The sequence below is a fragment of the Trichoderma harzianum genome (assembly GCF_003025095.1).
Source record: "Trichoderma harzianum CBS 226.95 unplaced genomic scaffold M431scaffold_27, whole genome shotgun sequence".
In the NCBI taxonomy this organism is placed as follows: Eukaryota; Fungi; Ascomycota; class Sordariomycetes; order Hypocreales; family Hypocreaceae; genus Trichoderma; species Trichoderma harzianum.
This window is the reverse complement of record NW_020209275.1, coordinates 161,058-188,186: the sequence shown is the minus strand read 5'-3', so window position 1 is coordinate 188,186 and position 27,129 is coordinate 161,058. Positions and strand designations below refer to the sequence as shown.

At 49.7% G+C, this 27,129-nt stretch overlaps 10 protein-coding genes and 1 non-coding gene across 11 annotated transcripts; 3 read left to right on the top strand and 8 right to left on the bottom strand.

Annotated features, from left to right (window-relative positions):
- Positions 1-8: 8 nt before the first annotated feature.
- Positions 9-3,730, bottom strand: M431DRAFT_100370 (hypothetical protein; the record flags this gene model as incomplete). The annotated part of the gene is made up of 4 exons (XM_024911199.1): positions 9-683; positions 751-3,179; positions 3,224-3,383; positions 3,437-3,730. The coding sequence occupies 4 exons, from the start codon at positions 3,728-3,730 to the stop codon at positions 9-11; spliced, it is 3,558 nt and encodes a 1,185-aa protein (XP_024767934.1).
- A 381-nt stretch (positions 3,731-4,111) lies between these two features.
- Positions 4,112-5,782, bottom strand: M431DRAFT_513827 (hypothetical protein). Its single transcript, XM_024920107.1, has one exon. It carries the CDS (start codon positions 5,757-5,759, stop codon positions 4,482-4,484), a length of 1,278 nt encoding a protein of 425 aa, XP_024767933.1. The 5' UTR covers positions 5,760-5,782; the 3' UTR covers positions 4,112-4,481.
- A 1,059-nt stretch (positions 5,783-6,841) lies between these two features.
- Positions 6,842-8,440, top strand: M431DRAFT_100362 (hypothetical protein; the record flags this gene model as incomplete). Its single annotated transcript, XM_024911198.1, has 1 exon — positions 6,842-8,440. One exon carries the CDS (start codon positions 6,842-6,844, stop codon positions 8,438-8,440), a length of 1,599 nt encoding a protein of 532 aa, XP_024767932.1.
- A 443-nt stretch (positions 8,441-8,883) lies between these two features.
- On the bottom strand, positions 8,884-9,588 carry M431DRAFT_501333 (hypothetical protein; the record flags this gene model as incomplete). Its single annotated transcript, XM_024918007.1, has 2 exons — positions 8,884-9,432; positions 9,535-9,588. 2 exons carry the CDS (start codon positions 9,586-9,588, stop codon positions 8,884-8,886), a joined length of 603 nt encoding a protein of 200 aa, XP_024767931.1.
- A 1,720-nt stretch (positions 9,589-11,308) lies between these two features.
- On the bottom strand, positions 11,309-11,818 carry M431DRAFT_487861 (hypothetical protein; the record flags this gene model as incomplete). Its single annotated transcript, XM_024916510.1, has 2 exons — positions 11,309-11,685; positions 11,740-11,818. The coding sequence occupies 2 exons, from the start codon at positions 11,816-11,818 to the stop codon at positions 11,309-11,311; spliced, it is 456 nt and encodes a 151-aa protein (XP_024767930.1).
- A 1,669-nt stretch (positions 11,819-13,487) lies between these two features.
- Positions 13,488-13,559, bottom strand: M431DRAFT_t198. Its single transcript has one exon. It is a non-coding gene; the product is annotated as a tRNA-Arg (tRNA).
- Positions 13,560-14,408: 849 nt separating this feature from the next.
- M431DRAFT_331028 (hypothetical protein) lies at positions 14,409-16,530 on the top strand. Its single transcript, XM_024914361.1, has 4 exons — positions 14,409-14,669; positions 14,734-15,903; positions 15,983-16,317; positions 16,389-16,530. Exons 1-4 carry the CDS (start codon positions 14,536-14,538, stop codon positions 16,508-16,510), a joined length of 1,761 nt encoding a protein of 586 aa, XP_024767929.1. The 5' UTR covers positions 14,409-14,535; the 3' UTR covers positions 16,511-16,530.
- Positions 16,531-17,095: 565 nt separating this feature from the next.
- On the top strand, positions 17,096-17,986 carry M431DRAFT_100415 (hypothetical protein; the record flags this gene model as incomplete). Its single annotated transcript, XM_024911206.1, has 1 exon — positions 17,096-17,986. One exon carries the CDS (start codon positions 17,096-17,098, stop codon positions 17,984-17,986), a length of 891 nt encoding a protein of 296 aa, XP_024767928.1.
- Positions 17,987-18,115: 129 nt separating this feature from the next.
- On the bottom strand, positions 18,116-19,660 carry M431DRAFT_155953 (hypothetical protein; the record flags this gene model as incomplete). Its single annotated transcript, XM_024912943.1, has 2 exons — positions 18,116-19,390; positions 19,453-19,660. 2 exons carry the CDS (start codon positions 19,658-19,660, stop codon positions 18,222-18,224), a joined length of 1,377 nt encoding a protein of 458 aa, XP_024767927.1. The 3' UTR covers positions 18,116-18,221.
- Positions 19,661-21,781: 2,121 nt separating this feature from the next.
- On the bottom strand, positions 21,782-24,108 carry M431DRAFT_128580 (hypothetical protein). Its single transcript, XM_024912375.1, has 10 exons — positions 23,992-24,108; positions 23,846-23,932; positions 23,539-23,752; positions 23,414-23,485; positions 23,321-23,361; positions 23,104-23,268; positions 22,790-23,045; positions 22,718-22,730; positions 22,460-22,623; positions 21,782-22,406 (listed from the first exon to the last, which is right to left on the bottom strand). Exons 1-10 carry the CDS (start codon positions 24,064-24,066, stop codon positions 21,892-21,894), a joined length of 1,602 nt encoding a protein of 533 aa, XP_024767926.1. The 5' UTR covers positions 24,067-24,108; the 3' UTR covers positions 21,782-21,891.
- Positions 24,109-24,464: 356 nt separating this feature from the next.
- On the bottom strand, positions 24,465-26,447 carry M431DRAFT_155949 (hypothetical protein). The gene is made up of 4 exons (XM_024912942.1): positions 26,247-26,447; positions 25,640-26,185; positions 25,292-25,587; positions 24,465-25,226 (listed from the first exon to the last, which is right to left on the bottom strand). The coding sequence occupies exons 1-4, from the start codon at positions 26,316-26,318 to the stop codon at positions 24,545-24,547; spliced, it is 1,596 nt and encodes a 531-aa protein (XP_024767925.1). The 5' UTR covers positions 26,319-26,447; the 3' UTR covers positions 24,465-24,544.
- Positions 26,448-27,129: the final 682 nt, after the last annotated feature.

Below are 27,129 nucleotides of genomic sequence, written 5' to 3'. Positions count from 1 at the left end.
TAAAAATATCATAGGCTTTCAATGGCTTTAAGCAAAACCTCAACTCCCTTCGCACCGACATCACCTTTGTTCCCAAGCAAAGAACAGACATCGCTGAGAATGCCCAGTGGAATGTAGCATCCTGTCTTGGCCTTGTCCAAGCTGTCCTTCAAACGGCTGGTATGCTCCCATTCCTTTGCGGCTATTTCAGCTCTCTTAATGACGCGGTCTGAGATGCCACACATGGCGGCACAATGCATGCCGAAACTGCCCTCTGCAACCCCATCTTCCAGCTTGTACAAGAACGTTATCCGACGTTCTTCATCGTCAACATGAATCTGCATGCGGCGAGCGCGAATCTCTGGATGATTCTCAAACTCAGTAGCAAGAGAATGGTAGTGCGTCGCAAAGAAGCCGATACAGCCAATGTGAGTTGCCACATGATGCAGCACAGCTTGTGCGACAGCTACGCCATCGTATGAGCTTGTTCCTCGGCCCAGCTCATCAAGAATGACGAGTGAGCGAGGAGTAGCCTCGGCGAGAATCTTCTTTGTTTCAGAGAGCTCCACGAAAAAGGTGGATTGTGCAGCGAAAATGTTGTCGTTGGCTCCCAAGCGTGACATGATGCGATCAACGGGAGTGAGACGAGCCGACTTGGCCGGAACGAAACAACCAACTTGAGCCATGATGACGGCAATGCACGACTATATGCGAGTTAGATTTCCAAGACGAACAGGCGAGTATTGTAAAAATGTAGATAGAGAAACTTACCATTCTGAGAACTGTAGACTTACCAGCTGCGTTGGCACCGGTAAGCAGGTTAATCTTGGCCTGGTCACCACCGAGCTTGATGTCATTTGGAATGAAATCATCCACCGTATTGATCATGCAAGGATGTCTCAGTTCTTCAAACTCCAGGACACTACGTTCTTCATCGACAAACTGCGGCCTGCAACTTGGCTCTCCAAGTGACATCGAGGCTTTGGCAAGACTGACTAGACAGTCAAGCTGGGCGATGATTTTGATGGCTTTCAGCCAAGTCTCGTAGTCAACGTCGAATTTCTTGCAGAATCGCGACGCAACCTCCCGGATGAGCTGGGAGTGCGTTTCTTCAGCTTCCTGGAGCTCTCGAACAAGGCCGGTGAGTTCAGTAAAATACCATCGCTTGACATCCTTGGTTGCAGACATTTGGCGCCAGCTGGATGGGATCTTGACACTCTTTGGCGCTTCTATTTGATAGATTTCCTTGCCGATATCTGTAAACTTGAGCGTCTTGCATTTGAGCTCCGCCTTCTTCTCGGCCAACAAATCATTTAGCTGATTCTTCACCTCCTCAATTCGGGCCGCACTGGCGTCAAAGTCTTCATCGACGCCGCTCTCTGGGATCATAAGTTTCTCTTCCTTTGCTTTCTGACGATCGAATGCCGTGCTCCAGTATGCTAGGGGCTCCTCTAGGTTTGGCATCGACGAAATGAGTCTATCAATTAGACCGTTTCCACCTTTAAAGGCACCAACAAGAGTCATGGTATACTCGATTTGCTCGAAACCTTCGAGAACGCGGACGAACTCTTCGGGCTTGCAAGCGCCGGCGTGGATACGTGAAATCAGTCGTTCAAGATCGGGCATTTTGACCAGCTGGGAGGCAAACTGCTCGCGGACGGACGGATCGTCGTTCAACAACTCGACGGCATCCAAACGCTCGTTGATGCGATCAATGTCACACAGCGGATGAGCAACCCACTGGCGGAATAGACGCTTGCCGAAAGGTGTTATGCACTTATTAAGTAGACCAAACAAGGTGCCATCGGTATTGCCGTTAACAGTGTTTGCGAATAGTTCAAGGTTGGTCAGTGTCTGGCCGTCGAGAACAAGTGTGCTGTTCTTTTGGATAGGGTTGTAAATCTCAAAGTTGCCTTGCGACAACAACGGGCCTTCCAACTTGAGGAATCGAAGATAGGAAACAAGACCACCAATGGCAGACATGACAAGGTCGTCATCCTTGAGTTCCTGGAGCGCTTCTGGCCAAATATCCTCTTCGTCTTCTTCCCTAACAAAGTATTTTGCACAAGCGAGTTCTCGTCTAGTGGTGTCTGCATCCCAAAACTCTGTACCTGGTTTAAGATTTGTCCATATAGTGGTAGGGCTAGTGTTGTTCTTGAGAATGCGAAGAGACTTTGTCGCTAAGCCGGATTTCTCCAACAAAAGCTCTCGGGGGCCAATCTGAGCGACCAGTGTTTCAAACTTGGTTCGGTCAACGTCGTCGACAAACCCAGACAGATAGAATCGACCGGTAGCAGTATCTGTGAAGGCAATGCCAAAGGCTGGTAAATCATCCACAACAGATTCCTTAATTGCAACGCAATAAGCCGCCATGTCGTCTTGGAGCATGCCACCATCAACCAGGGTTCCCGCAGTCAGGATACAGCCAAGTTTTCGAGAAATGACTTTGTCAGCCTTTTTGCCGCTCTTGTCTTGGCGCTCTCTCATCTCCTTGCCCAAGTTGGTCTCCATCTGCTCTACACGGGCCACCTTGTACTGCTTGGCGATGAACTGATTGACCCAGTGGTCCAGTGAGCCCTCTGGGACACCGACCATACGCATGTTGACTCGATCAGTCATCTTGAAATCGAATTCTTGGTGGCCAATGGTTGCATCTTTTTCATAAAGCTCGTAGAACTTGCCCTTCTTGAAAAAAACGATGGTATCCCAAAGATCTTGTTTAATCTCCCAATACTGCTTCTCAAAGGGTGAAAACTTACTCCACGCGATGGGAGGGATGTAAAGAGTTCGTGGGTCATAGTCAGGATCAGTGGGCGAGCGCTTTTCTTTGTCTCGAATGTTCGCGAGCCAAGTATAACGCTCGTCAGGCTCCTTCATGTACGCCTTTTCCTTCACCTTGGGGTCCTTTGTAGCGACTCGTTCGGTAGGTTTGACGACGGCTTGCTTTTCAGTAGAGTCTGGATTGTAAGACCATTGCTTGGCTGTAGATCCAGCAGGAATATCGTCCAAATCCATGTCATCATCGTCAAAATTCGTAGTATTCAGCTCTACGTCTTCCTTGGGAGAAGACGAAAGGTTTGTGCGCTTGCGTGCCGATTGAGGCTTCGAAGGTCGCTTTCTCTTCTTGGACCGAGAAGCCTCTCCGTCTGATTCATCTGACACAACAAAGTCGTCCATGTCATCTGCAACTCTTGTTAGCGCTATCTTCTCGAAGATGGAATAAGGATAATTTGATAGTACGGACCTTCTTCTTCTTGCTCGGCTGTATCGCTTCCACCGTATTCGTCTTCGTCTCTGACAACGTTGCGGGCGGCTCTACCACGCCGCCGAGTCTGTGAAGCCGCTCCATAGGCAAAGGGTTCATCGTCATCGGAAGATTCGGCATAGTTGACAGCTCTCTTCCCCTGCATAGGCCGGTTAGCAGACATTAAAGGCCTGGGGAGAAGACGGTGCAAACCTTTCGGATGGGACTACTGGGAGCTATCTCGCTCTCTTCGTCTTTGACAGATCTAGGTTCAGAAGCCTTGCCCTTGGTTCGCTTGACAGTCGAATCCATATTCTCCTGCGAGCTTGTGGGTTCTGGAGCATCGCTGGAGGGCACTGGGGTGGAGAATTTGGCAGAGGCCTTCATCTTTGGCAAAGAGTTGGCTTTGGTCTCTTTCAGAGGGGAGGAGTGTTGGTTATCAGAAGAGACCTTTTCTCGAGCAGCGGAAGAAGCAGAGACGGGCGAAGACTTCTGGAAGAAGGACATTATCGACTTCTGTTTGGCTGAAGAGGAGGCTGCAGCAGCTGGCCGGGTGGCCTTTGCCGGCGTGCGAGCAGCGCTCGCTGCTTTGTCGCTCGGCATCTTGAATCAAACACAGACGACCGCTTCAGACAGATCAAGGACGGACACCAGGTGAGGGGAAGATTGCTAGATATTTTGGAGCTGGTAAGGATCCGAGCGGTAATGAATGAATAAAGTAGAAAACAATGCAGAATTGGAGGCAAAGAGTTAGAGAATTGACAGGCCCGGCACCCCAGCGGCGGGCTGAGAATCAGACAACATGGGAGAGAGAGAACCCATGCAACGGTCGAGGTGCAGCGCGTCGCGATCGCGTCGGGACTCGTTAATCGCTACGAATTGGGCTTATCTCGCGTAAAGTGTGGCGTGCGATACACAAGTGCACTGTCTATCAGCACTGTATCTCCTGAAGCGTGGAGCACTCAGTGACAGGTACAGTGCATAGTTAGCAGTGTGATGGAGATGCCTGTACGTGGTCTATTCAACTCTCAAAACCCAATCCGTCCTCTTGATCAGTCAACAATTTTCTTGAAACAGGTAATGGCTCCAGTAACGACATCAATTATAAGAAATCCAGCAATCTTATCCGTAGCAAATTACTCCTAGGCACAGTACAGAACTCCGTACAATGACCTGTCAACCGTTATTAGTATCCCTGCATAAGTTCTACTAGGTAGCCTGCCGCTTCTCCCGCAACACGCCCCGCTAGAACCTCAGCTCAGTTCCCCATCTTATACATGACCCATCTCACAAACTTGCCCACAAACAACATGCACCAAAACAAATAGTATCGCAAGCCAGTGTCATGAGCAGCCTCTATCAGTCGTCTTGATCTTTTGATAAACATTGTTGCTCTAGGCACACTGAGTTCATCGTATGCCCTGACTGCTTCCTCCAAGCTGCTCTGGCTACAGATCTGGGTTGCCAAATCCCATCCATCCACCAGCGCCAAATTGCCTCCAGTTCCTGCAAACGGGCTGAGCGCATGGTTGCTATCACCGAGAAAGATGGCAGGTATTTTTGTAATGTCGCTGTGATAAAATGGCATCTTGTCTCGCGAGTTTAGAAGCAAAACTGTCTTGGGGTCTGTCCGCTTGACGATGCTCGAGAAAGGTTCAGGGATGTGTGATCCAAGCTCCAGGCTCTTATCTATGACAGCCTGTGCTTGGGTTAGTGATTCGCGATTCAGTCTGGGCACCTGGGTTTCATTCTGTCCGATAGTCCAAAAGATTCTGTTTTCACCAATGGGGGAAAAGAACGCCGAAACACCAGTGCGTGAGACGACGAAGCCCCAATCTTCACTGAGTGGCTGCGGAAGAGACTCTTTGAATGTAGCTATTCCTCCTCGAAGGACTGCGCCGTTAGAGAGAAGTGTGTCATTTGGTCGAAGGCTTTGTCGTAGTTTGCTGCTCGCCCCATCCGCAGCTATAAGGAGATCACACTCGGGTTCGCTCTCGTCGTCATTACCATGAACCACCCGCACTCTTAGGCGACCATTCGGGAGTTGGGTAGCAGCCACACATTGTGAGTCCCAGTTGATAACGCAATGATCATTAAGACGGAATGAGTTGTGGAGGACTTGACGGATATTCTCTCGAGCAATTCGAATGCTGGTTGTTGGAATCCCAGAGACGGGTTTTCTAGTGAAAGAGACCTGTTCTTTCCACCTCGAATCCCATATCTTGAAAGACCCAGCTCCGTCGAGTCCAGACACGGCCTTTTCCAAGATGTCGTCGAGTAAGCCAAGATTTCTGAGCGCAACAAGGCCACCTGAGTCGTCGTATCCTGTCAAAGACAGATTGTACGTCTCCCTCTGAGCAGCTACATCTTGTGCATCGCGTTCATATATGATGATGTTTGGCTGGCCGAGTTTCGCATTCCATAGTTTCTGAAGGCCGACAACGAAAGCAGACCCTGCAAGGCCTACTCCCGCAATGACTATGGTCTTGTTTTCAAGAAAGTGACTGGAAGGTGCTTTTCCGCTGGCATTGGACATTGTGTCGATGGTGTATGTCCGAGACTACGTTGTAAAACAAGAGGGAAGATGGGACACAAGCAGATATTATAAGTGCGCCCGCCCTACAGTAAAAAGTCTCACATGTCACGGGTGATTCATTGATCAGACGTTTGTACAACAATGTCAATGCCGTTAATTTCGTACCACGATCCTTTCAATTTCGAAAGCCACAACGCCATTTTCAACTTGACCCAGCATGATACTACAAATTACCAAACAAGACATTTGGCTGAGAGACAATCTGAGGTTGCCTTGCATCCGATTGGGCAATCTCATTGACATAGACGAATTTCCATTTCAGGCATACTTTTGCCAGTATTTGAACCGTACGATGTCGATGTAAGCTCTCGGACGCAAGTAAATGCCAAGCGCTTAGCGGTGAATAGTTCCCGAGCTTGTGGATGCCGAGATGATGATGCTTTTAGCTCGGTTGACGGGTATCCGCATGTGGTAACTCGTAAAAGAGACGAATTTCCTGTTTGGATGAGACACCTCTAAGACATTGCATCATGTTATCAACGTCGGAACTGCCGCTCGGTCTTCTTGGAAAATCACCAATAGGAGTTATGAGCATGTCGTGCTCTGCTGGACACTTGATCATTAGGATCTACTACGGGGTTGGTACGGAGTAGTAGCGCAAGTAATGCACAGGCAACACAATGAACACTACATATGCAATAGCATAAAGAAGTGCTAATAAACGTATACTTAAAATGCACAAATGCATAAGTATATAAAAAGTATCAACTTGATAATTGCCTTACTGCGCCTCTTTTCTAGTGAATTTACTATATAGATGTCACGTCTCTTGTTTATAACCAACTCTCTAGTCGACATGATGAATGATGGATCCAATACATAATTTACACCCCCTTTGCCGCATCTCCTGCGCAATATTGACACCCGCACCCCACTATTACACAGGGCGCTCTGCCCCTCCAACCTCAACTTTTCAACGCCCTTGTGAATGACCTGATATGAAATTTCTTTCCAGCTATTCGTCAAGTTTTCAAAGCACAACCAGCCGGTCGAGTTGCAACAAACAGATCAAATAGGCGACCATGACCGAACTCTCTTCAGCCCCCGTGCTGTCGACTCCAGACGATAACCTCTTCGCAACCACCGAACAAAGCGAAACCAAGTCCACGCTCTCTCTCGATGCGCTCAGGACGACGTACGAGATCGCGCGCACCGCGACAGAGATCCGCCAAGGTGGATGGAAGAGAGTCGCGCTACAGTTTCCAGACCACATGCTCGTCGATGCTCCAAGAGTAGTAGAAGTGCTAAAGCAGGAACTGGAAAACGCAAGCGCAGAAGAGGGCGCAAAGGATTGGAGGATATGCATTCTGGCAGACACAAGTTACAGCGCCTGCTGCGTCGACGAGATTGCGGCCGAACATACAAATGCAGACGTGGTAGTCCACTATGGAAGGACATGCCTGAGTCCGACGAGTCGACTGCCGGTCATATACGTATACACATCACAAGAGCTGAATTACGATGCCGTCATTGAGCAATTCACCAAAGACTTCGGCCACAAAGACACAAAAGTCGTCATCATGGCAGACTTGACATATCAGAACCATGTGGAGCCGATATCAAAGGCGCTCGGAGAGTTGGGATACAGCAACATAGTAGCGACGGAGGTGATCAGAGATCCTGCTGGGGTAATACCCAACAGGAGAATATCGGGCAACCCAATAGACGAAGAGCTTCTCAAGGCGCATTCGCTATTCCACATTTCCGATCCTCCCGCATCTCTGCTTCTCGCACTCCAGTCCCGATTCGCCTCCTTACATGTCCTCTCTGTACCTTCACCGTCCTCTCCCACCCTCGACAACCCGACCTTCCGAACAGCAGGTCTTTTGCGCCGGCGCTTCGCTCGCGTCCTCACCCTTGCTTCGGCGGGTGTCATTGGCATCCTCGTCAACACCCTCTCCGTATCGAACTACCTCTCATCAATCGACCTACTACGGAAGAAGATCGCAGCCGCCGGAAAGAAGAGCTATACCGTTGTTGTGGGCAAACTCAACCCCGCCAAGCTAGCCAACTTTGCCGAAATCGAGGGCTGGGTCGTTGTGGGATGCTGGGAGAGCGGGCTTATCGAAGAAGATGCCGGCTACTGGCGACCGGTCATTACACCCTTTGAGATGGAGGTGGCATTGATGAGCGAGGAAGTACGAGTATGGGGTGGAGAGTGGTGGGGGGGCATCGAGAAGCTAAAGCTGGAAGTTGACGATGGTGTTAAGAAGGAAGACAAGGAAGACAATGACAAGGATGAGGCAGATGCGACGGCTGAAGATGGCGCTGGAGACGATCTGGACGAAGATGAATCACTACCGCCCGTATTTGACTTGCGAACAGGAAAACTCGTTAGCAGCAGCAGGCCAATGCAGCTTCCGACGAGAAGCGCATCCAAGGCTCAGCAAGTGGAAGGCAACAGTGAGCCGCGGTCATCCGATGCATTGATAAAGAGGACAGTAGGCGAATTAGCGAGCATCAACGGCGTAGCCAGCCCCGGCGCGGAATATCTCCGATCTCAGAGGACATGGCAAGGACTAGGCAGCGACTTTAAAGATGAAGCCAGCACGGTGGTAGAGGAGGGCCGAAGTGGCATAGCGAGAGGCTATCATGTGGGCGAAGAGGCGGACAAGCACTAGTGCTGCTGTGGGATGTTTGGGATGTGAACAAACTTTTTATGATGACCACGTGGGACACATATGGGATGCAAAGTTGGATGAGGTAGAAACTTTGGCCATTGATCATTTACTCGTCGCAGACAATCAGCGCTGCCAGATATCATCAGGGACTCCCACCTGCTAGCCCCTCGTACTATATACAAAGCGCAAAAAATGTAAATATCCTCCTGAATTGGAGCAACCCAACATGTATATCGTAAAAAAAGAAGAAAAAATCAGACAAAACATTATCGTTGCAGCAATCGTGCCTCTCTTTCAGTCATAAGTCATCAGTACTGCGCCTGATCATCCTTTAAACCCAGCAACGTCATTCGTATACGGAGACGTTGACGTCTAATCCGTTCCCAGTAAACCCCATTCATTAATTGTGCTTGCTTCTCCCCCTTTTCCCTGAAGCGTTCCCATTATACGTAAACTCGACGAGCGGAGTGGTAGCTGTGACCAGATCCCGAATGGCTGCGGTGACGATGGCTGTGACTGCCGCGATGCGAGTGCGAGCTCCGTCGCACAACACGCTCCTCCACAACGACGCTATCGCCATGCATCCACGCAGCAAATGCAGTAACAGCAAAGAAGACGGTATTCATAATAGCAAAAGCCCACGAAGCTTTAAGCATGGCGCATGGCTTATTGACCCCCCAAGAGAAGCCCGGGATGCCCACATCATGAACCTTGTTGTACCAAATCTCGTCTCTCGAGGGATCTTGACAATCGGCAAACTGGATCCCGCGCAAAAAGTATATGCCGGCGATGAGGGCGCCGAGGAAGCAGAGATCGACGAAGGAGACGAAGAGCGCGTTGTGGGAGGAGCGGCTGTAGGCGAGGAGGGTGAAGAGGCACCAGGCGAGGGCGAGGACAGTGACGATGAAGAGGACGAGGATGGCGTTGGGGGTGAGGACGTTTGCGTCGTTGAACTTGCCGACGAACCAGCTGAGCATGCCAACTGGCGGTGTCTGGGAGGAGGAATGAGTATCTTTTGGTAGAGAATTGCGATGCGATGCGATACGATGCGCTGAGAGGGTGATGGTGAGAGAGGGGGGAGAGGAAGAGCTTACCAGAGTGACAATTTGTGAGATGCGAGTGCACACAAAGACGATTGCGAACAACATCGTGGGCAATCGGGGGTGTCGCAGATGCGACGAGTGACGATGACGATGACGATGACGATGTGATGGTATCCAACTGGGTTTGATCTGAGTTCGGATTGCTGCAGCTAAAGCAATCAAAGTCTCAGGCAACACAAAGCTACCTAATGTATAGAAGTAGCCTTGGTTTCCAATCACAGGAATGATGAACACAAGAAAAGATAGAAGAAAAAAAGGAAGATCTCGCAAAAAAAAACGTGGCAATGCGCCTCCACGCTTTTATTATTCTACCTAGTCAACAGTCTAGTACCTGAAATCCCAACCCGTGCATATGCGCGTCAACAGAATATGAGGTGGTTGGGGAGAAACCGCTGCTTTGGGATAAGAAACCAAAAGATGGTTGGTAGCGGGGATATCGAATAAGAGAGAGTGTGAGAGAAAAAAAGGCCCTTTTGCGCGGGATTTTCTGAATATTGGCTACTAGGCAAATCAATACTTGGCAATATGAAGCTAAACCCAGCTCTTGGGAGGGGGGAGGGCACGGCTAAACTCGAAGTCAAAGAAAAAGATGGATGGATGTTGCGCAATCAATGAAGCTGTAAGACAACCAAGCATGCAGCAGCAAAAGCAGGGGAAAAGCTGTCGTTGGTGGGGGCAGCCAACCAACCGAAAAAAGTGGCTGGATGGCTGAATTCTGCCAGGGGTCTTTTTTTTTCTTTTTGGAGAGAAAAGAAGAAAAAACGTGGATTGAGTGGCTGGTAACCAGAGCAGCAAAAATAACCAGCCACTCGAAATATGCGCGTATACAAGGCAATAGTTCCCGCAAGCTAATGGGAGCCAAAGTTGCGGCAACGGCGTATTAGTTTTGGCGACGCCGCAAACTCTATGCGAGAGATGAGACGAAGAAAGGAACTGCAAGTTGACCCAGAATCTGTCACTGATGGGGATCTCCTCTGCAGAGGCCCCTCCATTCCATCGGCCCCATCTATTCTATTCAGACCCAAGCAAGGCCACTTATACAAGGCATTGATCATGCAAAGTTGGGCACACCGCCTGCCACGTGTTTGGCTGTCAACGCTGGGCATGTCGTAAGCCTTCAATGCTGGCAACTTGAAGTCTCAATTAATGGATTCATTGGCCTGCAGTATAGACATAGGAGGTATTATTCTGGCCAAACAATGAAATGCCACCTTGTCCCGCTTGTTGGACGTGTCTCTTTTCTCTTTGTCGACGCCTTTGTTCCGTCACTCCGCTTGTGGGCCAAGACAAGACGTGCACTTGTGGGGTCGGCACTCAGCAATCCATCGCACAGACTTTTAATTCCCGGATGCAGGATTCTGCTCTCGTGGGTAGGGCAGCATACAGTCAGTACTTGCGATGCGAACCACAAGGACCCATTGGGTAGACAATGGCAATAAATGCTACGCTGCATCTGGCACTTTGATATTGAAGCAGTCACCGTTGAATCAGAAAGTTGATTGGAGACTCATATATATTCATACTGTCGCTCATTTTGGCCTTTTGCTGGCTAATCAATAGGCAGGTAGTGACATAAAATTCCGTAGCAAACCGTTGGACAAAAAAAGAAATCCTCATAAAGGTGTATTAGGGTATCATCACTCCAATTCCAAAGCATTCAGCATCTTCACATCGCATCGCATCATTGTCGCATTTCATCGACATCCATCTTCCCCTTCTTCCCCATCTCCACCCCACTCGTTCCCATCGAGAAGGCTCAAAACTTCTAGACATTTGAGGGAGTCGTCTTGTCGGCACGTGCGTGGCCCCTCAAGGTGGTCAAGCCCTCGAGAATCGTAAGACCCAGGAATCCTGCCCACAAGAAGAATCCGAAGGCGACTCCGGCCTGCGAGGTCTGGCAGAAGGTGTTTCCGTGGCATGCGGGGACTCCAATAAAGGCGGCCATGGCGATCGCACCGGCAAACCAGAAGATAGTCGTAATGACCAAGAGGACAAACGCTACAAGAGCATGGTAGAAGCGTGCAAGGTAAAGTGGCGTGACGGCCAGGTAGACGAGGATCAACAAGCTCCAGATTGAGTTGAACAGCATAAACGCATAGGTAGCGGGAGACGAATAGCCAAAACCAGAAGTGACATTAACAACTACAAAGAGCAATGTTAGTTAAGAAATTAAAAGGTTTGTCAAGCTAAACTCACGATAGCCTGTGATGCCGAGCTCGATAATGACGAGGATGGCAAGCACGATGTGGATAATGGTAATCATTCCGAGCGCCATGTTGGGCAGTAGTTTGGGCAAACGGCCTTGTTCTGGTTATAAAAACGATGACTCTTTTCTGGGATGCCTTCTAATGCTCTGGAGCGCAAAACTTTGCAAAGAGCCGCACAAATGTCTGAAGAAACCGATCAAACGCAGAGGGTGGGAGGAGAGAAGGGTTTTAATAACACCTGAGAAGCTGCCAGAACAAGGAGCTCTCCCACAGGCGAGTGGCGTCGAATTGGATGTTGATAGCTGCGGAGCTAACTGTGAGGGTGTGTCGGCTAGAGGATGGCGTGTAATGACGGTCCAGTCACTGCAGAGCCCTTGGTGAAGGGGCCAGTTTCGGGCTAGTTGGGCTTGAATGCGTCTTGTCTCGTTTGGAGCCGATTGTGACTGTTTCACGTTCACTTGTTGCGAAGGAATAATCACCAGAGCGTTAGTCAGAGTTTGGCGGGTGAAGAAGGATGAGAAGAGAGGAGTTGAGAATAGATCAATAGAACAGACACGATACGAGCGAGGCACGAGAGGATTTAATACTTGTAAAATTTACCTGTTTTGCAAGGCAACCGACGACTTACACACGATCTAAAGCAGCTGCTACCATGCAAGTCAATCACAGCAACAAGACGAGACACTTCCATGGAAGAGCTGCGTGATGTCATGCGATGTGGCTCGTCACTACGTCACCATGAACCCGGCAGCATTAACAAGAGACCCGGCAAGAACCAACGATGCGAACCGGTTAAGCGCCAGCTGCCCTGTTTCATCCATGCCGCGCCCAGGTATCTCCAAGGTACCAGGCTAATTGCATCGTCTTTTCATCTCCACTGCAGGCTAGCAGCAAAAACGGCAGATGATCAGACAGTACAAGCTTGCGCTTTCACACTGATGATGCAAGCAAGGCCAAACAAGCTGGACCAGGGCCTCTTTCACTGCCCTCAGCCCTCAACAAAGAGAGAAAAATTGTACAGAATGGTGGTCAATTTACACGCCTCCCCTTGATTGGGCCACAGTGGCTGAGCTATGCCATTTTTTCACAGCCCAAATGGCGTGGCCTGCCTACGTGCTGATGACGGCGCGTAGTGGCTGGTTTAGCCGCAATCCTGCATGGAATGCTACTGAGGATGAATGATGACGGTGAGACTTGAATGATATGGAACCCTCTGATTCCAAAACTTGAGCGAGAGCCATAAGACAAAGAGAGAAAAGGATGAAATTTTGACCGTGTCGGGAGCTAGTAATGCTGATGCTATTTTCAGAACCCGGCGACGCTCTTTGCGCTTCACATTCCTCCCGCTGAAGCAACGCCTTTGCGCTCGTGATTGGCCGGTCTGGCATCAGTTGTAAAACAATCAGTGTAGCCAAGCTAAGTATGTAGACTACAAGCCGACAGGACAGGGGTCAAGACACCAGGAAGGGCGCGCGTATTCGGACTTGCTGATGCGCCATAGGCCAGGAATATAATTAACTGCCACACAAGCTGCAGAAAGCAGATGCTCAGCTGCCATGACAGGATCAGAATGCCGGTACTCGCATTGCGGGAGTTACCCTCGCTGTGCTATCCGCGACGAGTTAGAACCTGGGGCTCGAATCCACTCATCGAACCACCAAAAAAAGATGAGAGTGGAAGAGTATCGCTCGTTTCGATTTGATTCGAGATTTTGGCAAAAAAAGAAGATGTGAAACTCGATCCAGCCAGGGGTCGAACCTGGAACCTCTGCCACCGGAAAGCAACGCGCTGCCATTGCGCCACTAGACCAATTATATGGCTTCGCCTGAGTGCAAACCACTTCTTGAGGATGCACAATGCGAAAGCCGAGGGCGGCAGAATATCAGTTCGTTGGCTGAGATTGAATCTCCCGATTGGTGTCTTTGTTGAGCATGAAGCTCCCTGTGCAACAGGCGCTGGTTTCTATAAGAAAATGGCTACATGATTGGCCAGAGCAGTGCCATTGGACCGAGCTACAGCAGCTTCGGGGTTTGTGATGAATGACATGGAAATGTTACAAAGAGCTCTATCCCCTCAATGATCTGAAAGACCAAAGCCTTCTTGTGAGTCTTCAGCTTCACTATAAGTCGTCATCTGAATAAACAACCATGGACGCCCATCGCGGTCTTCATTTTGCTGTGCGAACCCACGTCCTTCTACAAAAGAATCTCTGGGAGCCCACGGGAAGAAAAATGTGCCGTCTTACATCTCTCGCTGATATGCAGCAGTTGTCACGGGTGTCTTCTGGCAGCAACTGCCAGTGAAGAAGCACCTCGCATGTCTCTTCCACAGAGTCGGGTTCATTTCATGGTGAAATCAAGCACACTATGTATTGCACTCATCGGGGAGCTGACTCTGGATTTGTAAGCCAAGTATGGACTTCATTGCTCCGTACTGAAACATCAAACAGCTTTTGCAATGTGCTCATCATGCTCAGCTCATCTGCATCCCGGCTTCGAGTCCAGATTACATACTCATGTTTGATTATGTGATTTGCATCGCCCTAATTCAAGGGAATGGAGCCATCAATGGCGGCCGCGGTCGGCCGCCAACCGACTTGGATCATATCCGCAAAAGTCCGCCCCATGGCTCCGGCGCCTTAAGTCCGATACAAGTTGCAGCTCCGTCAGTGGCCGTCTCAATGAACCGTCCAATCCTAAACACATACTTGCACATATCATTCTAGCAGGCTCATTCTCATCGTTTTCAAGGTTCAAAGTTACTAAATTCCCATAGATGTGCAGTTATGAGTTCTAATCTTCCCTCCCCTGAAAGTGCTGAAGGACCCACACGGGAACGGGCAGACAACGTCTGTCTCTCTTGTCGCCGTAAGAAGAAGAAGTGTGACAAGGCGCTACCGAAATGTCTACATTGCCAGCGGTAAGCGACTAAACCCGTTTTCTGATCTTTTGACAAGGTGGTGGGCCTAGACTCATACTTCTAGGTTGCGTATACAATGTGTATACGAAGATGCGGCCGATAGCGTGCCGGTAATAGAAGAGTTCCGCCAGCTGAGGAAGAGACTCAAGCTGTTTGAAGAGATGCTCGTCCCTGGCGCTTCCAGAGTGTCCAGATCAACCCACTCAGCCGCAGATCCAGACCCTGCCGAGATAGAAAGTCAAATGGGGCCAATTGAGTATGAAGCCGATTTCATCTCACGCCTGGATGCGCTTGCCTCCAAATTGAACGTTGGTGAAGAGGTCTATCAACTTCTCCAGTCACATCCAGGGGAGATATACAGAGCACTAAGTCTTTACTTTGACAATGTCCACAAATGGATACCCATCATGTCACAAAAGCTGTTTTATAGCAAGATGACAGACTTTAGCAAGACGAAGCGCCCAGATTTTGCCATTCTCTTGCTTAGCATCCTCTTGTCGATCCACTGCCCTGCAACTGGTACGGCACCAGAACCATTGTACAAGGCAACACGGTCCATATTTTGGAGTTTAAACGCAACCATAGATGCATCTTTGGAAATGATACAGGCAGGGTTGCTCTTGTCTTGCTATGAGTACGGTTTCGGCATGTATAAAGAATGCTACAAAACCATTGGCACATGCGCACGAATGGGTCATTGGATGGACCTGCAAGATGAGAAGCCGCCATCGGACCGTCTTCGATATAGCGATGAATGGATCAGAGTAGCCGAGCGATGCAACGTCTGGTGGGCGTTAGTTATACGCGACAGGTTCGAGCACCGGTTGATTACTACCCATGATTCCGATCGAGCACTAACAGATGCGCTTACATGCAGGTCAACCATGTTGCACGATGCCACGTTCTCCAAGCCGTTTGCAATCAACCAGGCCTCAATGCCGCAGCACCTTCCCTTTGAAGCTTTTGATCTTGATCCCTCATACTCTCGCCTTGGTGACGCCGTTCTTACCCAGGATGAAGAGCCCGGCGTATTTGGCTATCAGGCAAAAGCGTGGTGTTTGTTTGACAGGACGGTGTCGTTCCGCCATAGTTTAGCAACCGATCATGCACAAGACCATTTGGGAGATGAGAAATATCAGTTGGATATTGAACTTCAACAACTTATGAGAACACTTGTTGAACGGTCCGGTGGTACCATGTGTGGATATTGTGAGCCATCCGCCATAACGCTCGTGTAAGTCACTTAACTCAACGTCATCGGGTGGTAAGCAACGAAAGAGGAAAAGATGAATGCTAACCTGCGCTTGTTAAAGTTCGCTCCTGCTTTTACACAGTCGACACCCACCCCTCACAGCGGACGATCTATGCAAAGGCGATGTTAAAGGTTTCCCGCCATCATGTCGCGTGGCCTCCGCATTAGTAGTCAAGACAATTGTTCGCATGGTTGTCGATGTGGCTGACACCATTAACAACCATTACCGTAAGATTAATATAATATCGTTTCCGCCGACGTATTGCCACGTCATTTATCGAGCTACGTTGGAGTTGATTTCTTTCCGCGACGACATGGACGAGGCGGAATGGACGACGGCGCTTGAAACACTCCGAGAAGCTACTTGGAACTACGGCAGGAGATGGCAAGCTGCAGGTAAGTTTTCTTCTATGAATAACGGTATAGAAAGCAACACATGACTAATTACTTATGCTACCTTTTTATAGCAAAACACCTTGAAGCCGTGGATAATGTGCTTTCAGATCTCTTGTCTGATTCGCCATCCACGTTCAACTACTTTCAACCAATTCAAAACGACCCTTGTTTGGTCGCACTACTGTCTAAATAAAACTCATCTTGCTCTACTTTGTACTATACCGTTAGAAATTTCAAAGGAATATGATATGATCTGGATAGAAGCTGGAAAGAGAACAGAATGTAATATGTAATTGTACCCTCTCTAGAATCAAGCAACAGCTAGACTTTATAACTCTAGAACTCCCGTAATCAATAATTCCTTGATTATCTGTTCGTCTAAGCCTCCGCTCTCTTCTAATCGATGTCTCCACCGGCGGAGTTGCTAGTCAGCGAACTGGGGCCGGGAACAGCAAACCCAGATGAGAAGCGCGGCCGCCGTCGGCCGCGACGAATCAGAACAGGGGGTGAACTACGTTGCAACTTGATGCGGACACGGCAAGATGAATAAGTGGCAAAATGACAATTTGATGACCGTTGCGAGTTTTGATTATTGATTAAGACATTTGTAATAAACGGTACCTGTTAGTAGAAAGGGGGGTTGATGGAGTATCAGTTGTATATAAATGTGCCTGTTCTTCTCGTCAAAACAAGAAGAGATTCCTCAAACTCACAGTTCAACAATACAATCTATTCTTCCAAACTTGTCACCCATTGAATCTAAATACCTTTTATCAAAATGGTCACTGTCGCAATCGCAGGAGGAGGCTCAGCCATCGCCTCCAACATCATCAACGCCATCCTCGCAACCAAGAAGCACCAACTCGTCATCCTCTCCCGCTCTCCACGCCCCGAGCTCGAAGCCCAAGGCGCCATCGTCAAAGTCGTCGACTATGATTCCCACGAACAGCTCACCAACGCTCTCCAAGGCGTCCACACTGTTCTCAGCTGCATCTGGGCTTACGGCCCGGCCGTAGGCACCTTGCAAATCGCTCTACTAGAGGCAGCCAAGGAAGCCAAAGTAAAGCGCTTCGTGCCCTCAGAATGGTCCATTCCCGCATACGACCGAGTCGCCTATTACAAGTCCAAGGAACCTGTCTGGGAGGCAGTGAAAAAGTCAGGACTGGAGTACACGCGCTTCATTAACGGTCTGTGGATGAACGTCTGGGCTCCCGGCGCACCGCGAGACGAAGAAGTTGCTCGAGCTGGATACAAGGGCCCGGCATTCTTGCTCGATATCAACAGCGGCAGCATCACCATTCCCGGAGACGGCTCCGGCATAATCAGCGTGACCGATATGCGAGACGTCGGCAAGTATGCTGCTGCGGCGCTGGATTTCGAAAAGTGGGATGAGGACAGCGTGATTGTGGGTGACAAGGTTACCATCAACGAACTCGTTGCGAAGATTGAAAAGATTACGGGAAAGAAACTCGACAAGTCATACGTCTCGCTGGATGCCATTGATGCGGTGATTGCTGGTAACCCGGATCCGGGAACGCTGATGATCCATGAGTTTTTCAAGATTATTGCTCTGGGAGAGTATGATCTGACGCCTAATGTCAACCAGAGGGTTCCAGAGGTGAAGCCACTCAAGGTTGATGAGTTTTTGGCAACGCACTGGGCTGCGTGAAGGGAGTGGATTTGATTAAACGGAAATTCATCATCTAGATTATGTATGAAACTTGTGCTGTAGCATACGCTTTGATATTAGTAAATGAAGACAATTGTTCCAAAATTAAGTGGACTCAAGTTATAAAACCCTGTTTCTTATAAACAAACTACCCTTTTTGCAAATGAAGTACATAATAACCACCCTTGATCAACGTGATATCCAAACATGTATACAAATATGTATAACAACCTATTTACACAACCAAGCAAGCCTTCCACAGAGTCGTCGACTTGTTAAAGAGAGAAGTCTTGTTAGGCTGATCAGTAGCCCCGCCAAATCCTCCAAAGACATCCAGCTCAGCACTAACATCAACCTCAACACCAACCTCAGCAATGCCAGTGTTGGCACCGCACTGAGCAGTACCAGCAGAAGTAGCCTGGCCAGCGAAATCGGCCTTCAGGACTGGAGCCTGGAGAGCAAGTCCTCCGACGAGACCCTCGCCGAGGAAAGTAGCCGCGAGCTGCAGGGTGAAGACGGGGGCAACCTGTGCCGAGACGGAGACTTCACCGCTCAGGCTGAGGCCGGTGGCCTGGATGGTGGGCTGGATGTTTGCGCCCTGGCCGAGGGTGAAGCCGGAGCCGTCGGGGAGGCTGGCGGTGGCGCCGACGGTGGCCGTGGCAGAGGCGCTGAAGCCGGAGATGGAGGCGTCGGCCACGATGGTGAGCTGGGGACCAATGTCGACGACGTCGGCGATGGAGAAGCCGGCTAGGGGAACCGTGGCGATGGGGATGTTGGTGGACAGCGGCGAGCTGATGCTGCCGCCGGCAGTGACGCTGACCTCGACGGTGGCACCGAGGTTGCCCGAGGTGGTGAGTGAGGCCTCGAAGCCGTTGGACAGCGACAGCGTGATGTCGGCGTTGAGGGTGCCCTGAGTCTTGCAGTTGGAGCACGCAATGGCGAGGTTAACACCATCAATGGTGGTGCTGTAGATGGGCTGCGAGAAATCATGTCCAATATCGATGCTCACGTCCTTGCCGATATCCCTAGCAGTGTTTCCTGTAGCCGGGACACCGGAGATGCGGATGCTGGCGTCCTCAGCAAAGTCCCTCCAGGCAGCCTTTGTCGCGGCAAAGAGGGCCGTGTTGGCGGTGGTGTCGTATGTGATGGACTCGACGGAGAAGGGCTGGCGGCCCTTGTCGCCGGCGCAGGCCTCGTCGTCGGCAACGTAGATGATGGTGTTGCTGGCGGCCTGGTTGACCCATTTCCACGCGGCCTGGGCGGCCTGCAGGGAAGAAGCGCTGCCAAACTTGATGGTGATGTCTTCGGTGGAGCAGTCGACGGACTGGACGACGTCTTGGAAGTTGGGGGCGCTGAGGAGACGGAAGTTCTTGGAGGCCTGGAGAGTCATGTTTGCCTGGATGCCTGATGAGGAGGGTTAGAACACTGGTTTAGCCTTCATAAGATGGGGTCATTTTTATGCGAACCTTGGTCATCATGAGTCCAGATGAAGCTGTCCTGGCTTGCCAGAGCCAGATTCGAGCCATCACCGCTGGCGGGGGCAGCAGGAGTCAACAGGATCTTGTTAGCCACAGCTGGTGTGGCAGCATCCTTCTTCATGAGCACCGGGCTCGCAGAAGCAAAGTTGGTCAAGGCCAACAAAAGGCCGGCCGAAGCAGCGCTCTTGACAAACATGATGAAATGGTTGTTTTTTGTCCTTCACAATAAGATGTTATAATTCGAGAAAAAACGAGAGACTCAACAACGAGGTCCTAGGCTTGCAAGAAACTCTTAGATCGAATAGACAATCAACCGCTGGCTTGGGAGTTCCATCATCAACACAGAGTGAGGCCATCGTCATTCTAATATACTTCGCGATACGTCAATGGATGGAGACGCCGAGAAAGGCAATCATACACTCGGCTGCCTTCAATGCCGTGAAAGTAAAGGGTCTTCCTAGGACTGGAGCCGCTGTCAGCAAGGCCCCCGACTGAAACAACCACCTGCCTTTACGGAACCATCCGAAACCCACGCGCGGACAAGGGGTGCCACACCCCAAACATGCGATGATCCTCGCGAATAGTCCCTTGGGTTCTAGAAGTAAACAGGCCAAGCCTCTAGCAACTTTACTCACTGACTCTTTTTCTGCTTCGGCTTCAAGTCCCTTTTTTTTTGTTTCAATCTTTTTATTTTGGTTTTTGGGTTATCGTCGTGCACAGCCTCCCGCGGCATCCCCGTGGAACAAGTCCCCGTACTAGCGTTTCGCCATTATTGTTGTTTACTCGTCTGGCTAAGCTTATTCAGTTAGGTTGCAGATTGCAGCATCGTCTTTCTGAGAAGGTGTATTGGCCCATGTGGGGAGATGGGAAGAGTGCTAAAATCGGACAAAGCGGGTTGAATCGTGAAGGGAATATCCACCACTCGGTGAAGACACACACGCACACGCAGCACACGCGATGAGTTACTTTTGGTTCTACCTCGCTAGAAACCTTCTTTGTTTGTATTTACTCGGCTGCCTATAAAGATCGATTCGAGACCCACGTTCCATCCGGTACGGACGGCAAACTGGGCCATGGGGGGGGGAGAAGAAGAAGAACTTGGACCATGCGAAGAACCTCGCGATGATACATACCGGGGGGGCCGGGGATGGCACCGACTGATTGCAACCTTTGTGGAGGTGAGGGATCGCCGCATTGAGGCTCATCAAACTAATCGAGCCGCGCTTGCTTCTTGGCTGAATCGCATGTGAAATCTAGCCTTGCGACCTCCCCTTGTCTCGGCCAAAACTGCTGCACATGCCTATTTTTTATCTCCTTCTGCCTGCATGGCGCCATTTTGGATGCCGGATGCCGGCCCCACTTCTGGGGCCCCCCCGGCTCCGAATGCATCCCGGCCATCGGCAATTTAACAAAATGGCCGTTAGGCGAATAATCGCAATCGATGCAGCGATTTTGCTAATTCCGAGCTAGTATCATCATGAGAAGAGTCGTTTAGGTGCTTATCAAGCGGTGCCGCTGTGCAAATCATCCGATATGTCGTCCGTATGGAGTGCAGAACTACGGAGTAATATTCCAGCAAGGCTTCTAAAGTATACCGAATATCTCCATCACAAGCAATTTTACATCCAAATTTAGAATCTAGTATATAATTTATCCATCTGAAATTTTTGCCGCAAGGTGGGAGAGCCCTACGATATCCTATTCGTGGAAGTACTCCCCGTCCTAACTTCACCTGGCACCGAACCATCTCCACCATCCAGGTGACGACATCGGACAGGATATGCCCTACAACTAGCAAGGTTCACTACAGAAAGCAATAACAATACACATCATGCATAGATTTGGCAAGATAAACGCGCGTTGCTTCCGAATGAGGTCTGCACAATACGAGCCCCCATGCACGTGCGGAGCCCTCTAGAAGCCATGTAATTGCCAATTGCGGAATGTCAACACAAAATGGCATGTGGGATTCGCTCTACTCTTCTAGAATGGGGTCGGAATAGCCTTGTCGTGTTGGGGCTAAACCGGCCGATTATCCATCTTTAGACTCGAGATTGCAACTTCAGATAGGCCGTCAGTTTACTCGCATTACCTTAGGCTGATTAGCAATATCGACACAGTATTGCGCGCCTTTTTTCGAGATGTACTTATAAAATCGAGAAGTTGGAGAATGATATCATGTCCGAATGTTACGCCACAATCATTTGGGCATCTAAGCAGGTTCCCTTGATTATGAAAGATCCTGGTATACTTCTCAAAATGCTACCTGACTTGTATCTCATTCGCCCATTTACGAGCAAAACGTCAAACTAGGCATGGGGTTTCTAACTGCTTCAATGGGCAATGATACTTTTTTTGGCTACCAATTCAATCTATCCGTGATTATATAATGCAATTCAAACTTTTTCGTGTATCCAGCCAACCAGTCTAGTTGCTCTCAGTCTTGAGATCCTCCTCCACCTGAGCCTTGACGACCTCGCGCACCTTCTCCCACGAATTCTCCACAAGCGTCACGCGCCTCTCCATTGTAGTGAAAGCCTTGAACTCTTCAGGAAGCACCTGCTCTTCAAAGTTGAACCCAGGCTCCTCACCCAGCGCCGTCGTAACGACGCCGGAGAATTTGGCAGGGTGGGCAGTTGAGAGCGAGATGTGGTGTGTTGCCGGTCCGGCGCGAGCAATGGATCTTTCTGATGCCGTGACTCCCACAGCCGAGTGAGGATCCAGGACGTACTTGGTCTTCCCGTAGCAGGACTTGATCGTCTCCACAGTCTCCGCATCGCTTACGCGCTCGCTCTCAAAGGTTCGGCGGCCGTTTTCCAAGATCTCGTCATGGACCGGCCCGAAGCCCCCAGTCGTTTTCAGGGATTTATACCAGGTAGAGACTTCCTGTCCGGCCTGCTTCCTGTTGAACTCCTCATTCATGCCAACCGTCGCGGCAAAGTCTAGAGGCGAGTTAGTTGTGAATGAGGAAACTGGACACGGGACCAAAAAATACCTCTAGCAAGGAACCACATAAGTCTCTCAAAGTTGCTGGAGACCAGGATATCCATGGCTGGGCTCATGGTTTCCTTGCAGTTTTCGGCCTTGGAGCCGTTCTCGTCTTGAACACCGCTCTTCTCATATCTGCCAGTCATCCAGAATCGGTGCAAGATATCGTTCCTATGGTGACGGTGGTTAGCAAAGACTCTCCCACCTCCGTGAATAACTTGACCACCGGGTGGCCGATGCAATCATAAGATTCCTTGCTACTTACTCGTTTGTTGCCACTAATTGATGAGTTAGCCATGATTTCACATGTGGAAATCGTAACTGAAACAAAACTTACCAACAAGCTTAGCCACGGGAAGACCCATCTGCTTGGCAAAGTATCCTGCCAAAATGTTGCCAAAGTTTCCTGTGGGGGTCACAAATCTGACCTTGTCTCCAACCTGGAAAGAAGAAGACTGTCTGGCGAGCGAAAAGTATGAGTGGAAGTAGTAGACGATTTGAGCGAGGATTCTGGAAAAGTTGATCGAGTTGACAGCGCCGAGCTGCAAAGCTTCGTTGGAATCGGGGTCACCAAACATGGCCTTGACGATATCCTATATGCCATCATCAGTGAGTTGAGTAGCTCTCGGGCTGTCGCTAAATCAAACCAACCTGGCAGTCGTCGAAAGTTCCCTCAATAGCAAGGTTGTGAACGTTTGCATCCAGGCAAGTCGTCATCTGGGCCTCTTGGATGGGGCTGATGCGGCCCTTGGGATGCAGGATGAAGACTGAGACATCCTTCTTGCCCTTGAGGCCCTCAATGGCGGCAGATCCAGTCTATGTAGATGTTAGGGTATCATTTTCTAATGCGTACAGAGCGACAACTTACATCACCACTTGTTGCGCCCACAACAGTCAAATGATGCCTCTCTGCTGGCCAGTTAGCATCCGACCAGAGCTTTTCGACATATAGAAGGCCCACCTTTTCCGACCTTGCCTTGGTTCTTTCGGACAAGGAAGTATTCGAACAGATTTCCCAAGAATTGCAAAGCACCTTATAAATTGTCAGATTGGTAATGCCACCACGATCGTCCATGTAGAACCCACAGTCTTTGAAGGAATAGCTCGGGCCGTGGAACAGCTCAAGAAGGTATAGGTTGTCTTCTAGGTGAGTTAGAGGAGCGACATCCTCTGAGCGAAATGTCGAATAGCTTCGGTCGATGATGGCTTTCAGGTCGTCGGCGGGGATCTCGGATCTCGAAATGTAGAGGCTGAGGATCTCAAAGGCCAGCTCCGCGTAGGAGAGGTCTTTCCAGTTGCGCTGCAGCCAGTCTTAGCCATTGGTCCATGCAGATGCAATAAAACAGCAGAAGCCATCCATGCGACAAGATAAATTCGAATGCTGCATACGTACCCAGTTCTCAGCTGTGGGAATCTGATGCGGCAAGAAGAGACCTCCGTCAGCGGCGAGTCCCTTGAGGACAACGGTCTCGAAAGAGAGCTGCAAAGAGTCAGCAAGTGGCCACGGGCATCGCCCGACGGGGAAAAAAGAAGACAAACATCGTAATCGCCGCCTCTGGTGGAGAGATAGACTTGCGACTCGCTGTGAGTCTTGTCCTGTGTGCTGTCGGCCATTTTGTCGCAGTTGCACGTTGTTGTTTGTCTTGGTGATGCCCCTCCGATCTGCGATCTGTGGTGGGTAGGTTTTGAAGTCAGCCGCCGGAGGATCAATTTGGCCGGCCGAAACCGGAAAGCCTCTGAACAGTCAGAGGCAAATGCGCTATACACGTGGTAACGCCGCCTGTGCCAAGGACGAATGAGGATCAAGCTCCATTCATTATTGGAGATGTTGACGGCATATTAATCAGAACGTATCAGGGTACGCATTATATGGGTGAATGACTCTAAAAGTTACAAAAGTTACCTGTATGCCCTCTTATTGATTGAATATACGCAAAATACATGTGTCTATATGTACTCCGTCTATATCACCCCGGCCCTCTTCTAAGGAATAAGCCAAAAATTAAAACAGCCTGAATCCTAAAAAGAAAAAAAAAAAAGGTAAAGTAAAAGTAAAATCCACACAATTAAGCTCGCCAGCTGAAGAGATAAATCATGATAAGGACTCCTGGTCATTAAACGTAAGAACAAGGTCGCTGGCTTGGACAAACTCCGTCGTCGCAGTGGGCATCAGAGGCGCCATGAGTGCTCCTCCTTGGATCCCCTCAACCACCTCCAGCCCATTCTCACCCCCATCAGGCATCTCTTTGAGACCAAATATCTCCCAAACATAGCTCAGCTCTGTTGCGATAGCAGTCGCCACAGCGAACCCACTGCCAATTCTAGATATCAGTTTGGTTATCCAATCTCGCTGCCACTGTGTTCTAGACCTAGCCCCAGCTATTCGCAATGGAAACAAGAACAGCAGCGGCGAGAGGTTAGTCGTGTCAAGAGCCAAGCTAGAGAGCCCAAGTATTGTGTTTGTATGCGTTTGGACAGCTTGTTCATCCAGTGTGGGTGGTATGAGACCAAGCTGGTGCCAATGAGTGAGTTCATAGTCGAATATACCCGACAAGTATATACTGATGGCGGCAAAGAATATTCTCGAAAGTAGCATACTCGCATCTCCATCATCAGAAAGGTAGGTGGCTGATTTAGCTGCGGGTTGCGCATATGATGTATACCAGCTGCTGAGAGCTTCCCTAAGAGTAACGGCGTCGGAGCATATGGAGTGAGCCTCTGGGGTAGGCTCCTTATCGGGGCATTCTTCTTGTATTTCAATAAACTTGGCCGTTCTATGACATGGTAAGCAAACGAAGCAACATGAATATCAATATGTAGCGCTACAAAGTTTACTCACCGAACTCGCAAATTGGATACCATGACCATGATATCGAGCAAGGAATCCAAGGGATGCCACTCATCTCCGTGCTCGCCAGTCCACATCCGCCTAGAAAGATCCATCCATTCAGGCCGTGTGAGAAATGTCGATTCATTCCCCAGAATAGTACGCGATACTTCGAAAATGCGTGCTTGGACGAAGAACTTTCGGCTAGGGCCAGCTCGACACTTTACCGGGCCGCTGGCTTCAAGGGCCTTCGCTGTGCCATGGGTCATGTGCTGCTGCCATCCATCACCAGTCTCGTCGTTAATCAACTAGCCGGGATTAGTATCTCTGTGAATTTGGCAGCATAAAGTTGATACTCACTTCGAATAAGCCAAGGAATAATGTTGTCCATAGCACTGTATTATGTAGGCTATCGTCACCTTTCCTTGGACTGTTGATGGAATCACGCAGCCCTACGATGGACTTTGAGTAGTATTCTAGCGCAGTTGCCAAACACTCATTCCGCGGGGGAACATCTGAAGCATTCAGCTTGACTGCTTGTATCGCACCGAGCGACAGCATGGCATCCATAAGATATGAGTTGGAATGGAGGCCGGAGAGCTGCTTTACCTCATCAACCAATGAACGTTCCTTTCCAGTAAAGTTATTCCGGCCAATAAAAACATCAAAGTAGTACAGAAATGGCAGGTTCTTGTCTAAAGTTCGTGACGGAGAAGAAACAGCGGATCCTCCGCTTGTTGAGGGTGTCTGCTTCCGCCTTTCTCGGCTAGGTGACTTGAAGGTTGCTGGAGTCTTTTGCTTCCCTCGATCAACCAGGATAATTCGCGTGTTGTCTTTTTGGGCAGTTCCAAATACACAGGCAATACGCCGACGCTCGCAATGGCTACAAGGCATCTGGCCAGAACACTAACACACGCACGTATTAGCATGCATCCGTGAGCTCATAAGAAACTCTTTTGCATCTTACTTTGAGGTGGCTAGTTGAACATGCTTGGCAGCGGGACCGCTTCTTGCGGCCGTCAAAGGGCCCGACAAACATGCTGACTGGATGGATGTACGAATACGGGGTAAGTAAAATTGAGAATTGGCTCTGATCTCTGAGTATGCGATGATACAGGGATGTTTGGTCTTGTTATTAATGTATTGACAAAGGCGTGTAATGCCTTTGCATGTGCTACCCTTGACCTAGGTGTTGAGCCTCTTACGGATAGGGGGCGCCTGATTTGGACTGCACAAAGTGTGTTCAGGCGCTGAAATGATAACAGCAAAGATGGCTTCTTCTCTTGACGTTTGACCCCTTATCCGATCGGATGGGAGCTCAAATGGGTTTGCCAAAGGTGAAATCAACCGTCCGCCCTTGCTGAGGCGGGTCTACATCTACAGTGGCTGCTTTTGGCCTCGCCGGGGTGAGTCAGCGCTCTCGGTGAAGCCCGATCGAGTTGACCATGACAGACAAAATCTCGAAGAAACTAAAAACCTCTGATGCATATGGAATATTCATCCATCCCTCTCTCTGTCGTTCAAGCCAGTCAGGCAGAGTACATAGGATGACAGACATGAAGATGGATCGGATCTTGACCCCGGGCAATCGCAAGTTGAACATTTCCGAAGCAAGACGGATTCCATCTGAAGAGGTAAACATACATACAAGAGAAGAGTAATGTGACTCAAAGATTGGGCAATGAATAGCAATGGATGCTCTTGTCTGAGTAACACGGGTGCTGACGGTCTTTTAAATCAGCTCCTCTCTGCCAAGGAAGAGGAGCAGTCATTGGAAGTCTGGTACTCGTATTAACAGAATCTGCAGGCATCGCTATGAGGGGTCGCACCCTTGCTCAGTTAGCATGCAA